At 42.1% G+C, this 15,506-nt stretch overlaps 1 protein-coding gene across 6 annotated transcripts in view; it reads right to left on the bottom strand.

Annotated features, from left to right (window-relative positions):
* AK9 (adenylate kinase 9) overlaps positions 1-15,506 on the bottom strand; it is a 184,126-nt gene that overhangs the window by 6,873 nt on the left and 161,747 nt on the right. For all 6 annotated transcript variants that reach the window (XM_050786818.1, XM_050786816.1, XM_050786819.1 and 3 more), the window contains 4 exons: positions 14,881-15,094; positions 9,868-10,069; positions 7,345-7,491; positions 7,017-7,237 (listed from right to left, as the gene is read on the bottom strand). In XM_050786818.1, the coding sequence (XP_050642775.1) occupies positions 7,017-7,237; positions 7,345-7,491; positions 9,868-10,069; positions 14,881-15,094 (784 nt within the window). The remainder of the gene's footprint in view (positions 1-7,016; positions 7,238-7,344; positions 7,492-9,867; positions 10,070-14,880; positions 15,095-15,506) is intronic.

Raw genomic sequence — 15,506 nt, 5'->3', positions numbered from 1 at the left:
AGAGACGGGGTTTCGCCATGCTGGCCAGGTTGGTCTCAAATTCCTGGCCTCAGGTGATCCACTCACCTCGGCCTCCCAAAGTGTTGGGATTACAGGTGTGAGCCACTGTGCCTGGCCAATTCACCTAATTCTTTTTAATCGATGCATAGTATTCCACTGTATAAACACACAAGTAGTTTACTTAACCATTTATCTATTGATGAATGTTTTGGCTGTTTTAGTTCTTAGCTATTATAGACTATATATATGATACACACACACACACACACACACACACACACACACACACAATTTATATGTGTATACCCGCACATTTATAAACCTGCTACATTTAAAAAAACCTATGGGCCAGATTTCAGGAAGTGCAAATACTTTGTTGACATGATGTTACTCACACAAAGTTCTCCCTGTGCCCAGATCCCACCCAAGAGGAGGAAAACAAACATTTATCCAAAAGTGATTGGCTTTATTCTAAAGGGTAGATTTTAAAAAGAAAGTGCCCAAGTTCCTGTAATGAACAAGATTAAGAGTTTTCTCTCTATGCTTACCCAGAACAAAAATGTAAGTATACACATAAAAAAAGAGAGTTTTCTCTCTAATACTCCACTGGAATGGGGACTTCAAAGCAATATGAGATGTTATAGAAAACAAAATTACTTTTTAAATACATTTTAGTTATAATGAGTGGACTTATTATAGCCAGTATATTTTGTTAGTTGTCCTTTTACCAAGGAAAAGTTTTACCTTTTTTAAAGATTATGCCTAGGAAGGTCCTAAATTAACCCTAAAATTATGAAGCATAAATCATAGTTTGCTTTTTTGTTTGTTAGGATAGAAATGATCTCATCTGAAATGTACTATTACAGAACTATAATCCCTTATCTAAGACCCTTGGGGCCAGATATGTTGGATAATTCAGAATATTTTAGATTTTAGAAATACATCGCACTCAGCCAGGTGCAGTGGCTCATGCTTGTAATTGCAGCACTTTGGGAGGCTGAGGTGGGTAGATCGCTTGAGCCCAGGAGTTCAAGACCAGCTTGGGCAACACGGTGAGACCCTGTCTCTACAAAAAATACAAAAATTAGCCCAGTGTGGTGGCACATGCCTGTAGTCCTAGCTACTTGAGAGGCTGAAGTGGGAGGATCACTTGAGCTTGGGAGGTGGAGGCTGCAGTAAGCCACTGCACTCCAGCCTGGGCAACAGAGTGAGACTGTCTCAAACAAACAAACAAACAAACAAAATGAAAGAAAAGAAATGCATCACACCCTCACAGAGTCTGGAGAAGCACCCTGTAATCGATAAGATGAAATTTCTCCAACCAAATAGGATGACCCTTCCCCACTTACTGGGTTTCATAAAAAGATTGCAAATAGCCATATGTCAGCTCATGTGAAGTTTTGCCCTCAAATAATTTATAACTAAACTTGATATTTTTAGAGGTTTTTGGATTTTGGAATCGCACGCCAGAGGTGTCATGTCACATGATTGCCTCACTGATCTGCCTGCCTGTACTGGGGAAGAGGGTGTGGGGGTCCAGGAGATGATGTCCCCTGATACCAACTACCATTTTCACTTCTTCAAAAGGTCACATGTAATCCTGAAAAGGAGATGGTTGGGAAACCATGCCCAAAGAGGTTTCCATTATGCAATCTCTCCACAATTCTGCTTTTAAACAGGGAGTCAGGGAGGGGGAAAGTAACATACACAAAATGAAGGGATCTTTATTAACTGGCATTTCTTTAAGCATTACAGCCCTCCTTCAATAAGGCAGGCATTTAAAACCATTGCTTATTGACTCTCATCCTTCATTCATCTCTTGAAAGCAAAGAATCTGGCCAGGTGTGGTGGCTCACGCCTGTAATCCCAGCACTTTGGGAGGCCGAGGTGGGTGGATCAAGAGGTCAGGAGACCAGCCTGACCAACATGGAGAAACCCCATCTTTACTAAAAATACAAAAGTTAGCTGGGCGTGGTGGTGCATGCCTGTAATCCCAACTATTCGGGAGGCTGAGGCAGGAGAATCGCCTGAACCTGGGAGGTGGAGGTCGCTGTGAGCCGAGATCGCGCCATTGCACTCCAGTCTGGGTAACAAGGGCAAAACTCGGTCTCGGAGGGGGAAAAAAAAAAAAAAAAAAGCAAAGAATCATCAGTGTGGTATCAGCACTATTCCCAACAAGGTCTTCAGGACATAAACTGATAAAGTGCCAGTATTTTCCAAATGGTAACATCTAAGACTCATCACAGTCAACAGAGGTCACTTAGAATCCCCAACTCAACTTCTGAGTCCCAGAAGAAAGGATACCAGCCATGAATGAATCCTGACCATATCATTAGGTTCTGGTGTTCTCTGAAGAGCTGAGAGCCAGCTGGGTGGGATCTCCTGAATGTCTTTGCGCGTGTTTCACAGAGTTAACAGAGGGGCTTTCTAGGAGAGCATTAATGACTTTGAACCTTACCACATAAAATTATTGTCACTTAACATTCCCAATTGCCCGATTAATCTGAACATAAATCTGACTGTGAATTCCTTCACCGTATCATCATGTCATGTGTATCACTGGAAGCCACAGGGTGGGCTGATCTGACGTGACTCCAGTGGTATTCTTGATCCCTGCCTTGTGGTGTTCATGCCTTTGTGTAATCTCCTCCCCCATGTGTGGGCTGGACTGAGTAACTTGCTTCTAATAAACAGAATATGGCAAAAGTGAGGGGCTGTCACTTCCAAGATTAGTTTACCATTATGGCCTGAATTATGTTTCCCAAAAAGATATGTTGAAGTACCCCCAGTACCTATGAATATGACTTTATTCGGAAATAGGGTCAGAGAAATACACACAAACAGACAGATATGGAAAGGAAAGTGATGTGTGAAGACACAAAGACACACACACGGAGAATGCCATGTGATGACAGAGGCAGAGACTGGAGTGATGCGTCCACAACCTCAGGAATGCTGAGGATTTCTGGCAACACTGGAAATTAACAGAAAGGCATGGAATAGATCCTCCCCTAGAACCTTCAGGCAGAGCATGGCCCTGTCAACACCTTGATTTTGGACTTCTAGCCACCAAAACTGTAAGACAATACATTTTTGTTGTTTAAGCCACCCAGTTGGTGGCAGTTTGTTTCAGCAGCCCTAAGTAAAACAATTAAAAAAGACGGACACTCTTTCTTGCCCTTTCAGGTTGTTCACTTGATAAAGAAAGCTGCCATGTTGGAGAGGTTCACGTGGCAAGGAACTGAGGGTGGCCTCTGGCCAACAGCAGCCAGCAAGGAATTGAGGTCCTCAGTCCAGTAACAATCAAGGAACGGAATCTTACCGACATCACACGAGTGAGCATGGCAGTGGGCCCTTTCCCAGTTGAGCCTTCAGAAAATACCATAGTCTTGGCTGACACCTTCACTGTAGCTTTGTGAGAGACTACCCAGCTAAACTGTCCAGATTTCTGACCCACAGGAACTCTGTGTGTGTGTGTGTGTGTGTGTGTGTGTGAGATTTGCAGTTGCTAAATTTTGGACTAATTTGTTACACAACAATAGATAACAAATACACTATTCTATCTGTTGCTTATTATACAGATGAAAAGGCTAAGAAGTCCCAATATTGATTTTCTACAAAGAATATTACACTATTATGATACTATAGTGGTACTATAACATGTAGTACTACAGTACAATAATACATAGCATTATTAAGGTATATAGTATTAAAATACAAAGTATTATTATATCATATTACATGGTGCTATACTATTATAATACTATCTACTCCTAGGTTGCTCTTTAGCTCAGATGTACTGAACCTTACCAATCCTGACAGGTTTAGTGACAGGGTAATTTAGAATCATGTGACTTCAAGTCTCAAAAGACACCCAAATGTCTCTTTTTCTAATTATTGGGATTGGGATACGGAGTTCTTGATGGAGTGCACATCTCAGCTCACTGCAATATGCCTCCCGGGTATTCTCCTGCCTCAGCCTCCCAAGTAGCCGGGACTACAGGCGCCCCCCACCTTGCCCGGCTAGTTTTTTTTTTTTTTTTTTTTTTTTTTTTTAGTAGAGACGGGGTTTCACCGTGTTAGCCAGGATGGTCCGAACTCCTGACCTCGTGACGTGTGCAGGAGCGCCCGGCCCTAATTATTGGGATCTCATTAATGTACCTCTAGTGGCAGGAGGAATCTCTTTAATCCTCTAGCCCCAGCCTTGCACCATCTCACTGATCAGGGTAAATATTGGCCTCCTGGTAGGGGAGGATCATTTGAACAGTATAAAAAGGAAACAGAGCATGAAGAAAAATCAAAGCTAAATTCAAACAATCAAGTACAAGCTGGATTATCAGGGGGCGCTGAAGCGGAAGAGAACAGGACAGATTGCACTGAGATGAAACGATGTGTGGCAGAGGCAGGCACTGGAATCATGTAGTGGATCCTCAGTTCCGTCTCCAGGGCTGACACACCCACCCTGCAGCTGCTGGACACCCTGGTGCTGATGGCTCACAGCTGGACTGGAAATTGCCCTTCTATCACAGCTTACACAAGTTATACTCCCCCCCACGGGGTGGCCTGCGGTCAATGACAGGCTGATGCGAGGGTGGAGAGGATACAAAGCCTGGACCCTCCCCCTACTCTGGGGACATTTTGAAGGTCCCTCCCAGAACCAGTGTTTCCCCAGGATCTACTGAGGGCTTCTGCTCCCACCACACTGCAGGTTAGTTTCTCCCTCTACCGAATTTGACCGTCCTGACTTGTCCACAGGTGTATCTCCTGATTAGAGTTGCTGGATAAAATAAAGGACACTGCTGGGTGCTGTGGCTCACGCCTATAAACTCAGTGCTGTGGGAGGCTGAGGTGGGAGGATTGTTTGAAGCCAGGAGTTTGATACCAGCCTGGGAAACAAAGTAAGAATGCCCCCTCCAAACTCTATAAAAACATTAAAAAAAATTAGCTGGGCATGGTGGCATGCACCTGTAGTCCTAACTACTGGAGAGGCTGAGGCAGGAGGATCCTTTGAGACTAGGAGATCAAGGCTGCAGTGAGCTATGATTGTACCACTGCACCCCAGCCTGGGGAAGAGAGCAAGCTCCTCTCTCAAAAAAACAAAAATTAAAATTAAAGAATGCCTGGTTAAGTTTGAATTTCAGATAAGCAATGAATATTAATAGTTTTTAGTATAAGTATACCCTATGCAATTATTTGTGATATACTTATAGTAAATAATTATTGTTTATCTGAAATTTAAATTTAACTGGGTGTCAGTTGGGCATGGTGGCTCACACCTGCAATCCTAGCACTTTGGGAGGCAGAGGGGGGTGTATCACCCAAGGTCAGGAGTTTGAGACCAGCCTGGTTAACATGGTGAAACCCTGTCTCTACTAAAATACAAAAAATTAGCCAGGCGTGGTGGTGCACACCTGTAGTCCTAGCTACTCAGGAGGCTGAGGCACGAGAATTGCTCAAACCCAGGAAGGGGAGGTTGCAGTGAGCAGAGATCACACCACTGCACTCCAGCCTGGGTGACAGAGTGAGACTCCTTCAAGAAAAAAAAACTGGGTGTCCTGTATTTTTAGTTGCTAAATCTGGCAACTCTACTCCTGAAAGTACTTTCTGGTAAAACTTCTGCACGTGACTTTTCATCTTGAGTCTGTTTCTAGGGAACCCAGTCTAAGACAGGGAGGGTGAAATAGAGTAACAGAAAGATGAGTGAGGCACAGCTTTCGCTTCAAAGTCTGCTGTGGAGTGTTTTCCAGTGCGATCCCATCCAGAGCTTATTGAGATATTTCTAAAAACTCAATTCTCCCTTCCCTTGCACTTTTATCTTCATGCCTTATGATCTGTAGGTGAAAACAGATTTGTAAACAAACAGGAACCAGAGATACTGGTTATGCCCACATGATGAAGCAAATGAAGATACAGTGATGCAGTTATTATTGGAATCCTCACTGCATTTTTCTTTGTACAGGATTCTCTTAGTCACATTGCTCCCATAAACCTCATCATACCTTCTCTGTAGTTTCTGAAGTTAAACAAAATCATGAAACAGATGTCTGTGAGACCCCTACAGATCACATCTTTGTAGTCATCACTCTTTTTAGAGATATTAGATGTTGATAACTTTCCTTGTATTTTGTGTATTTTCAGAGAACAGTCAAGAAACTAATGAGAATATATAATCAAACATGTGCTTCTGTGAATTCCTAATATAGATTAAAAGACATTTTAATGAGCAAGTTCAGTTTTTTTTTTATGGACTCAACATTTACATCATACTATAATGGGTGTAAATAGTAAAAATAATTTTAATTCTAGATTCCTAAATCAAATTTTGCTCTGCAATCATGGACCCATATAACTACTCCACACATTCTGAAAAATAGCTTCTTACTATTCCAAACACTATATACCCTTTTAGTGAGAGATCATGCATTATTTTTATGTCCTAGATTCACAGAGGCATTCAATAAATGATAGCTTGGGTAGCGGCAGTCATTTATTAGGACAAACATGCCCACATGTCATAGTCTATTTTGGCTGCTATAACCAAATGCTACAGACTGAGTAATTAATAAACAACGGAGATTTATTGCTCACAGTTTTTGAGACGGGGAAGTCCAGAATCAAGGTACCAGGAAATCTGGTATCTGGTGAGGCACTGTTCCTCATAGATGGTGCTCTCGCTGTATTCTCATGTGGTAGAAGGGGCAACCTGGCTCCCTCGAGCCTCTTCTATAAGGGCTCTCATCCCATTCATGAGGGCAAGCCCTCATGATCTAACCACTTCCTAAAGGTCCCACCTCTTAATACTATTACACTGGGGATTCGGTTTCAGCATATGAATTTTGAGTGATACAAATATTCAGACCATAGCATCACAATAATTGAATAATAACTATATATATAAAATACTGATTAAGTCATGCCTGACTCATGTTCAAATGGAATGAATTACAGTAACATGAGTCAGGCATGTTTACACTTTAAATTAATATTTTATTCTACCTTAAAAAGTGCTTTCTTACCTGCTTTTATTCTCTCCAGGTATGTCTGCATATATTTATTCACCATTTGAACATTCTTAATGACTTCATTCCATACCCACCACTTGCTGTGAAATCCATCAATCACATACCAGTTCTGATGCTGTTCTTGATAGTATTGCCTAATCTCACCAATATTTTTGCGATACTTTACATTATGGACAGCTATAATTTGTGTGCTATTGTGCAATGGATAAGGCAATCTAATAGAGAAACAGAGAAGGAATGGAGAAAGCTGTTCAAAACATATCTTTTTCATCTGTATGATTAAAGTTTATTCCTTTTTTGTTGTCTTCATCATGCACGTTACCTTTGTTCATTTTCTTTTTCTAGGAGCAATCTTTTGAAAATCTCCTTGGAAGGCACACTCAATTCAAAGATGACCATGGGAATGATTGACCTGGCTTCCAAGAGATTCATTTGATGTTTAGTTACAGGATATCCATCGATGACAACACTAACAAGGAAAAACATGAAAATTAAAATTCCACATTTCTTTTTCTCTTGTACTTCCTTTCTGTCTTCTGGAACCAGTCTGTCTCTTTAGGAGTAGCCCCATGCTTTTCCTTATGTAACTCAATTTATTTTCTTCACACTTTGCCCTCTTCATCTCTGCATCTTTAATCTCAGTCAGGCCAAGAGCCATGAGGTGGGCAGGACACATCCAAACACAGTTCAGAAGGTGGGCATAGGAAAGAGCTCTGAATTTCTACACTCAGCATGCTGGAGATAGATTTTGGCAGAATTTGAGAGATAACTCCCACAGTACCTTGAACATTGTGTTCAATTGGTGCTATTAATCTAAACATGAAAGAGTATAGCTTTACAGACAGATAACTTTAGATTTAAAATCTGGTTTGAACTTTCTGAGAGGAAATGATATTTAACTCTTAGAGTTGTTTTAAAGATTGGAGACCAGGTATGTAAAGCAACTAGAGTAGGACCTGGTACATATTAGATGCTCAAGAAGTAGTATTTTAGTAAGAGACTAAGCCAATATGGAAAAAAAAGTGTGCTCTAAGCTTGCTTTTTGCAGTAAATGCTCTGTGAGAAGCCTGAGAGTGCAGCTGGGGGAGAGTTGGTGAGAGTGGCCCTATAATATTTGGGTGGGAATCATTCCATCAGGACCCATGATGCATGCCTCTGAGCAGAAATGGCTAGGAGAATTTAAACTAGTTCAATAAATTGAGATAATGAGATTGTCACTAACAAACTGAGAGGAGGGAAAAAAGGCTGGTTATAGTATCTAGCCCCCAAGGTCAGGAAACTCCCTGTGAGGTGGGAGCAAGCTGGGCATGCTGGCGTCAGGTGGTCATCAGGGAGCTTGGTTTGGCCTAAGCCACAGGATGCCCTGCCTCAGTGCTTTCCAGCTGTTAAAGCAAACTAAATATGGCCACACTTCTGTATTTGAGTTATTGTGGATGAACTGTGACCTAACTTAATAGTCAGACAAGATTGAAAACCTAACTTAGGAGTATGTGCCTATAACAATAACTGAGTCCTGGGCAATCCTAGTGGCCATACTTCAACCACTCATGGGTTGCTAAGTGTTTAAACTGTGTTCAAATAAGGCAAACACCAACCTGTAACCAATCCAGCTGTTTCTGTATCTCACTGCCAATTTCGGTACACCATTTCCATTTTTTGTCTATAAATCTTCTTCCACCATGTGGCTGCGCTGGAGTCTCTATGAATCAGCTGTGATTCTGGGGGCTGCCCAATTTGTGAATTGTTCATTGCTTAATTAAACTCCTTTAAATTTAATTCAACTGAAGCTTTTTTTTTTAAATAACAGCTGAGTCTCTAGGCACTGGCCTACAATTCTACAGCAGAGGGGATTGTTGGCTAGGCTGGCCTCATAGAGAATGTATGAGGGTGCCATTGTTTTTTTAATCAAGAGTAGCTCAATTTACTTGTTCTGTGAAGAGTCACTTGAGTGGCCCTCAGGATTAGGGAAATTCCGGGTGAATGAGCAGTCATTGTCCTGGTATTAAGGTGGAATGAAATCTTTTTGACTCAACCATGATTGCCTCACTGAGGTCCATCTTATGCAAAGCTGAACACCAGGGAGGAGATAATTCAATTTGGGTAAGACCTGGGGCCTTTTCTGGGGATAAAGTCTGACAAACCAGAAGCTGCTCCCCAATAAATGAACTCACGAGAACTGTTCAAGGACTTAATTATGGGTCACAGATAAGGAAAGGCAAGGAGGCTTCTAATAGAAAACTTTGAGTAAATTAGGGGGGTTCTAGGTCAGTGAACTGTGCTCAAGACCAGGGCCTCAGGTTTCATGGGGAGGGCTTTTACTACTGGGTATGGCCCGTGGCTATGCTGGAGGAGCAAAGGTGAGAAGTGTAAATGGAAGCGACAGCTCAAGTGCATAGCTTTCTTGTCCAAATGTGGTGTTAAGGGAGAGGCACTGCTACCTGTGCAGAATGCTGGGCCAGACACAGACCATCTCCATTGGACCAGCACCTGGGGGACAGGGGAGGGCCACTTCTCCATCACTTCATGGGGCAGTGAGAAGAACTCCTGGAGTGTAGAAGTCACATCAGCCTCCTTTGTTTAAGTCTGAAGCCTTTTGGACCACTCAGGGGTTGCTGGAGAGAGTGAAGGGGCCTGCCTGCTAATCTGGCATGTGAATTTTCAAGCCAAGTTTTTGCTTGACAGAAAATTCAAATATGTAACCATATAGGTGTCCAGAGTTTGAGAGAAGTAGATCACACCCTTTTATAAGAGCTGTAAGACCTATGTAAGTGTTTTAAATCATGAGCCAGCAGTTTCTTGAAAGATTTAATTCCCTCTGTCCCATCCTCTCACCCCATTCACTTACCCTGCAGTACCGCACACACTTTCCATCAGAGAAAGTTCTAAGGCTTGAATAGCCAGTTCATCAGGTGCTGTCATTCCTTTATGAAGATGCCAATTTAACATAAGTGCCAGCTCTGTTTCCGGGTGAGTGTTTAGTACATAACGCAAAGCTCCTCCTATTGATAAATGCTTTAACCCATATTCGCTTGTAAATTTTTTGGCAACTGAAAAACATAAAACTTTTAAATTAAATTAAGTGATTTAGATTCAAGGGGAACATGTGCAGCTTTGTTACATGGGTATATTGCATGATGCTCAGGTTTGGGCTTCTAATGATCCCGTCTCCCAAGTAGCAAACATAGTGATGGCAGTGGCTGCTGCCATCACGCTGGCTGCAGCTGCCCAAACCATGCTGCAGACCCAGGCCTCCTGCTCTATGGAGCAGGCAGGAGCCCCATCCTCCTGGGCGTGGCTACAGACACTTAAACTGCTGCTGTGGGGCTGAGCCTCCCTGTGCTCTTGGAGGCAGCCAGGAGCAGGTAAGATCTGCCCTCTTGGGTGCAGCTGCAGCCGCCTGACCCACAGCTGCAACTCTAGGCCTCCTGCTCCAGGGAGCAGGCAGAAGCCATGGACAAGCCAGAACCCTGCCCCTTCTGAGTTGGCAGGATGGGAGCTCCCTGGGTGCAGCTTGGGGGGTTCTCCCAGGTGCAGGACCCAGGCATCTCTGCATCTCTGCAGCCTGCATCCTCAGGGGCCTGGGAACCTCCCCAACCCCTGCAGGCTCAGTGGTGTCTGCTCCCGCTGTCTGGCCTCTCTCTGCTCCTGGCCCTACTCCCATCTCTGAGCAGGGGTTGGGGCCAAGCCCAGGGGCCATAAATAGCAGTGGGTGGCAGATTGATTCCTAGGCAGAAGGGGATGGGTCCCCAGTAAGGCCCCAGGTGCCTCTTCTGGGCCTACCCAGGGCCACCCATGGACCAATCAGCAGGCACTTCCTCCCCTCTGAGGTCCATAAAAGCCCTGGGCTCAGCCAGAGCAGGGAGAGGATGACCAGAGGACGAAGAGGGCAGAGAGATGACAGGATGACCAGCTGCAGAGAGAAGTACCCTCTCTGCTGACAGTGGAGTACCCTCTCTGTTGATAGCTGGAGAGCTACCCTCTCTGCTGAGAGCTGCAGAATGACCTGCCAGCAGATAGGAGCCACCCTCTCCAGGGCCTCCTCTCTGCTGAAAGCAGCAGACATCAGGACAACCAGGAGCAGAGAGGAGTTACCCTCTCCAGGGCCTCCTCTCTGCTGAGAGCAGCAGACATCAGGACAACCAGGAGCAGAGAGGAGTTACCCTCTCCAGGGCCTCCTCTCTGCTGAGAACTGAACACTGGACAGATGACCTGCCTGTTCAGAGGAGCCACCCACTGTGGGTCTCCTCTGAGCTGCTGTAACACTCAATTCACATTTGTCTTTTTCACTGTTCAGTTGTCTGCCTACCTCATTCTTCCTGGATGCAGGACAAGAATTTGGGTAAAGCTGCTGCAGCCACAGAGGTTTCAAGCCAGAAAAGATCCAACCCAAAGATACCAGAACAGTAGTACCCAACAGATAGTGAAAAACAAAACTCTAAATTTATTTCATTTCACGAATTTATCAGTTCACCTTAGTTTTAGACTCTGGCTGATTATATCAACAGCAAGCTAATTTTCACATTTCTCAATGAAATTTCAAAAATTAAAATTGCCATATTTTATGGAACTAATAACTGTCAAAGGTCAGTCATTAACAGTACTTCAGGTCTGTGGCTGATAGATCTGGTTAATGGGCCAAATCTGCTTTTTTTTTTTTCTTTAACAAACCAATTTTAAGGGTTTTCTTTCTTCTGCATGAGGTAGCAAAATTTTTGAGAGCTTTGCAAGTCATCTTATATGTACTCTTAATATCTGGTAGTACGCCCCAAATAACAATATAACACTCCTGTTTCACTGAATCGTATCATTCTCCTTTCTGTCCATTTATGGACTCCATGATGCAATCAGCATTGCATAACCTATACAGTTAGATCTCAGTTAATACTCTAGGAAATAATTTTTAAAATGTATAATGGCACACTTGACATTTCAATAGTGACTTACAGCCTATGAGGAATTTTTCTTCCATGACTTTATTTGATATTTTTAACTATTTCATCAGGTGGGTGGAATTGATATTGAAATTTTGATTTTATAGATGAGGGGAACTGATTTGTCCAAGGTTACATAGATGTTGCCATTGGCTGAAGGAAGACTCACACTGGCTTCTCCTGAGTGAGACAATAGATAGATAAATGGATTCTAGTAGCTAGTAAACGTGGGTGTGCTCTGTTGTGTGTATATTCCTTGCCTGAGCACTGTGTGGAAATAGCAGTGGGTGGAGGATACTGACAACCCTACTCATCCCATGAGGATGGTGATTGACCAGGGACCACCATCAGGACCATCCAATAAGGAAGTTCCTGTGAGAGCCACAAAGCACGTAACTTCAGCTTTGCACAAATGCTGGAACGAGATTTTTTTTTTAAAGTTCTAACAATAATTAAGCTCCTAAAATTTGACACCTTGTTTAAAAATCAACCACCATTTCAACAAAAAAATGAGATATCAGGTAATCTACATTTTCACTTTGTGCTCTGGATGTGGGATCTCATTTTGCATGTCAATGTTCTGCTGTCTTTGGAAAACATCATTATCTTTGTGAACATTTAGGATATGATTATGTCAGAGGCACGCAAACCAGAGCAACTCCATCTTGAGTAGGGGCTGGGTAAATAAGGCTGAGACATACTGGGCTGCATTCCCAGACAGTTAAGGCATTCTAAGTCACAGGATGAGACAGAAGGTCAGCACAAGATACAGGTCATAAAGACCTTGCTGATAAAACAGATTGCAGTAATGAATCTGTTTTTTGCTGGCTAAAACCCACCAAAACCAAGATGGCAATGAGAGTGACCTCTGGTTGTCCTCACTGCCACACTCTCACCAGTGCCATGACAGTTTACAAATGCTATGACAACGTCAGGAAGTTACCCTATGTGGTCTAAAATGGGGAGACATGAATAATCCACCCCTTGTTTAGCACATCATCAAGAAATAACCATAAAAATGGGCAACCAGCAACCCTTGGGGCTGCTCTGTCTATGGAGCAGCCATTCCTTCACTTTCCTAATAAACTTGCTTTCGCTGTACTCTATGGACTCGCCTTTAATTCTTTCTTACCTGAGATCCAAGAACTTTCTCTTGGGGTCTGGTTCTGGACCCCTTTCCTGTAACAATTATAGACTCTTTTGTCATGTTAAGAACTTTATAAAGCCAAAATAAACTTTTCATCTGAAGAGCTGGAACATAAAACTCCCTTCTCTCTCTAAAAAAGAGAACAAAGAGTTCTCTATTCGGTCAATCTTTAAGACTTACTGTTTTCCTTGGAAATGTATCCTATATCTGCCCTTTCCATTCTGTTCTGATTGTAACCACCCACTGTTCTTTTTGTTATCATGTCATGTTGAAATACTACAACCAACCAAGTTTTGGACTATTTGCCCTAAAGTCCAAAGTTACACAAAACATTACAGGAATACAGTTTATCAAATGCCTTTCCAGCAATGATTAAGAAAATTATTTATTATTATTACTTGTTTTGAGACAGGCTCTCACTCTGTTGCCTAGGGTGGAGTACAGTGGCATGATCATGGCTCACTGTAGCCTCAATTTCCTGGGCTCAAGTGGTCCTCCCACCTCAGTCTCCTAAATAGTTGGGACTACAGGCATGTGCCACCATGCCCAGCTAATGCTTTAATTTTTTTGAAGAGATGAGGTCTCACTATGTTACCCAGGCTGGTCCTGAACTCCTGGGCTCAAGTAATCCTCCTACCTTGGCCTCCCAAAGTGCTGGGATTACAGGCATGAGCCACTGTGCCTAGTATAGTAGATTATATTTATAAAATATTTTCATATACTTTATATACTTAGGATATTTGACTGTAATTATGAATATTAGTTTGTAATTTCTTGCATTGTCTTGGTTAGGTTTTGATATTAGGGTCATGTTAATTAAAAAATGGATTTGTATCCTATATGCCTTTTTGGCTGTATGAACCATATTCCTTAATAAAAAAGAAAATAAAAATAAGTTGGGAAACTTACTCTTTCTCCTTGCTATGGGAGAGCTTATAAAAATACAGGCATTATCTCTTGAGTTTTTAATTCTTTTAAAATTTGCTATAATTTTTGTCTAAAACAATTTGATCCTGGGCCATTTCAGAGTTGGGTTATATTTTCGAATGCCTTCTCTTCGATGGTTATTGGTCTATTTAGGTTTTCTATCTTGTTTTGAGTCAATCTTGATAGTTGGTTTTCTGAAAAGTGGCACTAGTTTTCAGGGTGAAGTCATTCTCACAGGATTAACAAGAATTCTGGACAGAAATATAATTATAATAAGCCTGAATCAGGCTGCAGCTTTGACCCACTTACTTGTAACTGAAAGTCACATAGCGTAGTTACTGACCACTGGCATCCCCATCATTCCTATAAACAGGATTTCTGATGTTCAACTCATAAGGCTTTTTGTTTAAGATAGATAGGATCTCTGATGTTAGACTAATAAGGCTTTTGTTAAGGAATTCCTTAAGCAGAACCTAAATGTCAGCAGAATAGCTGACACCAACAGGAGGTTTAAAGACCCCCAGAGAGGAACTGAATCAGCAGGAGAATTCAGTTTCTTCATCTCCCTGTCCCATGACTTCAACCTGCATTCTTCAACCAATCAATGATTTTTGCACTTCAATTCAGCCCACTCCAAAACTCTTAAAAACCCTAGCCCCAAATTCCTCAGGGAGACAGATTTGAGATTTCCTCCTGTCTCCTCACTCAGCCACCCTATGATTAAATGTCTTTTTCTGCTGCAGCCCAGTGTCCTGGTGAATTGACCTGCCATGTGCATCGGGTAATGGACCTGTTATAGTTAACAAGCAGATTCTTTTATGCTTGAGGGAAACAAAGGCAAACATACGCTCACCTGTAGTTTTCCCAGATTTTGGAGGCCCCACAATTATAATCCTAATGGGCACAGTAGGCTTAGGTTTGGGTTGGCGGATATATTTGATTGGGTTCTTCATAAATTTTTCTCTTGTTTCTTTACTAGATAAAAAATAAATATACTGACGATGGATTACAGGATAAATTGGATTCTCTGCATTTTCAACTGGCTTGATTGTCTCTCCTTCACTTAGCTGCAACATATACACAGTTGAATTTGAAAGTTAGTTTGAATTTATACAGCACTTCCCTGAAATACATTTGAAAAAAACAATTCATAACACAAGAAAAAAATTTTCTTACAGAATAGGAAAACTAATTATAATCAACAATTAATATTAAACAACTGTGGAAAAGTACACATTATTTTACAGCCGTATGTAATCAATGTAATAGTTCTTAATTGGCCTTCAGTTTATGACAATTATAGTCCTTCTACTTCCTTTATAGTGTGTTTAGTGTATACTGAATGTTTCTGTCAAAGAGCCTAAGAGGTTTGCATTTATTCACAGGCCAATTTATCCTCACAAAGAGGTCCAGTCCTAAGGTGATGTTATGGATTGAATTGTTTCTCCCTTACCTCCTCAATTTCTGTTTGAGGCCCTA

Source organism: Macaca thibetana, chromosome 4 (genome assembly GCF_024542745.1).
Source record: "Macaca thibetana thibetana isolate TM-01 chromosome 4, ASM2454274v1, whole genome shotgun sequence".
Lineage (NCBI taxonomy): Eukaryota > Metazoa > Chordata > Mammalia > Primates > Cercopithecidae > Macaca > Macaca thibetana.
This window is presented reverse-complemented; position numbering and strand designations above follow the sequence as displayed.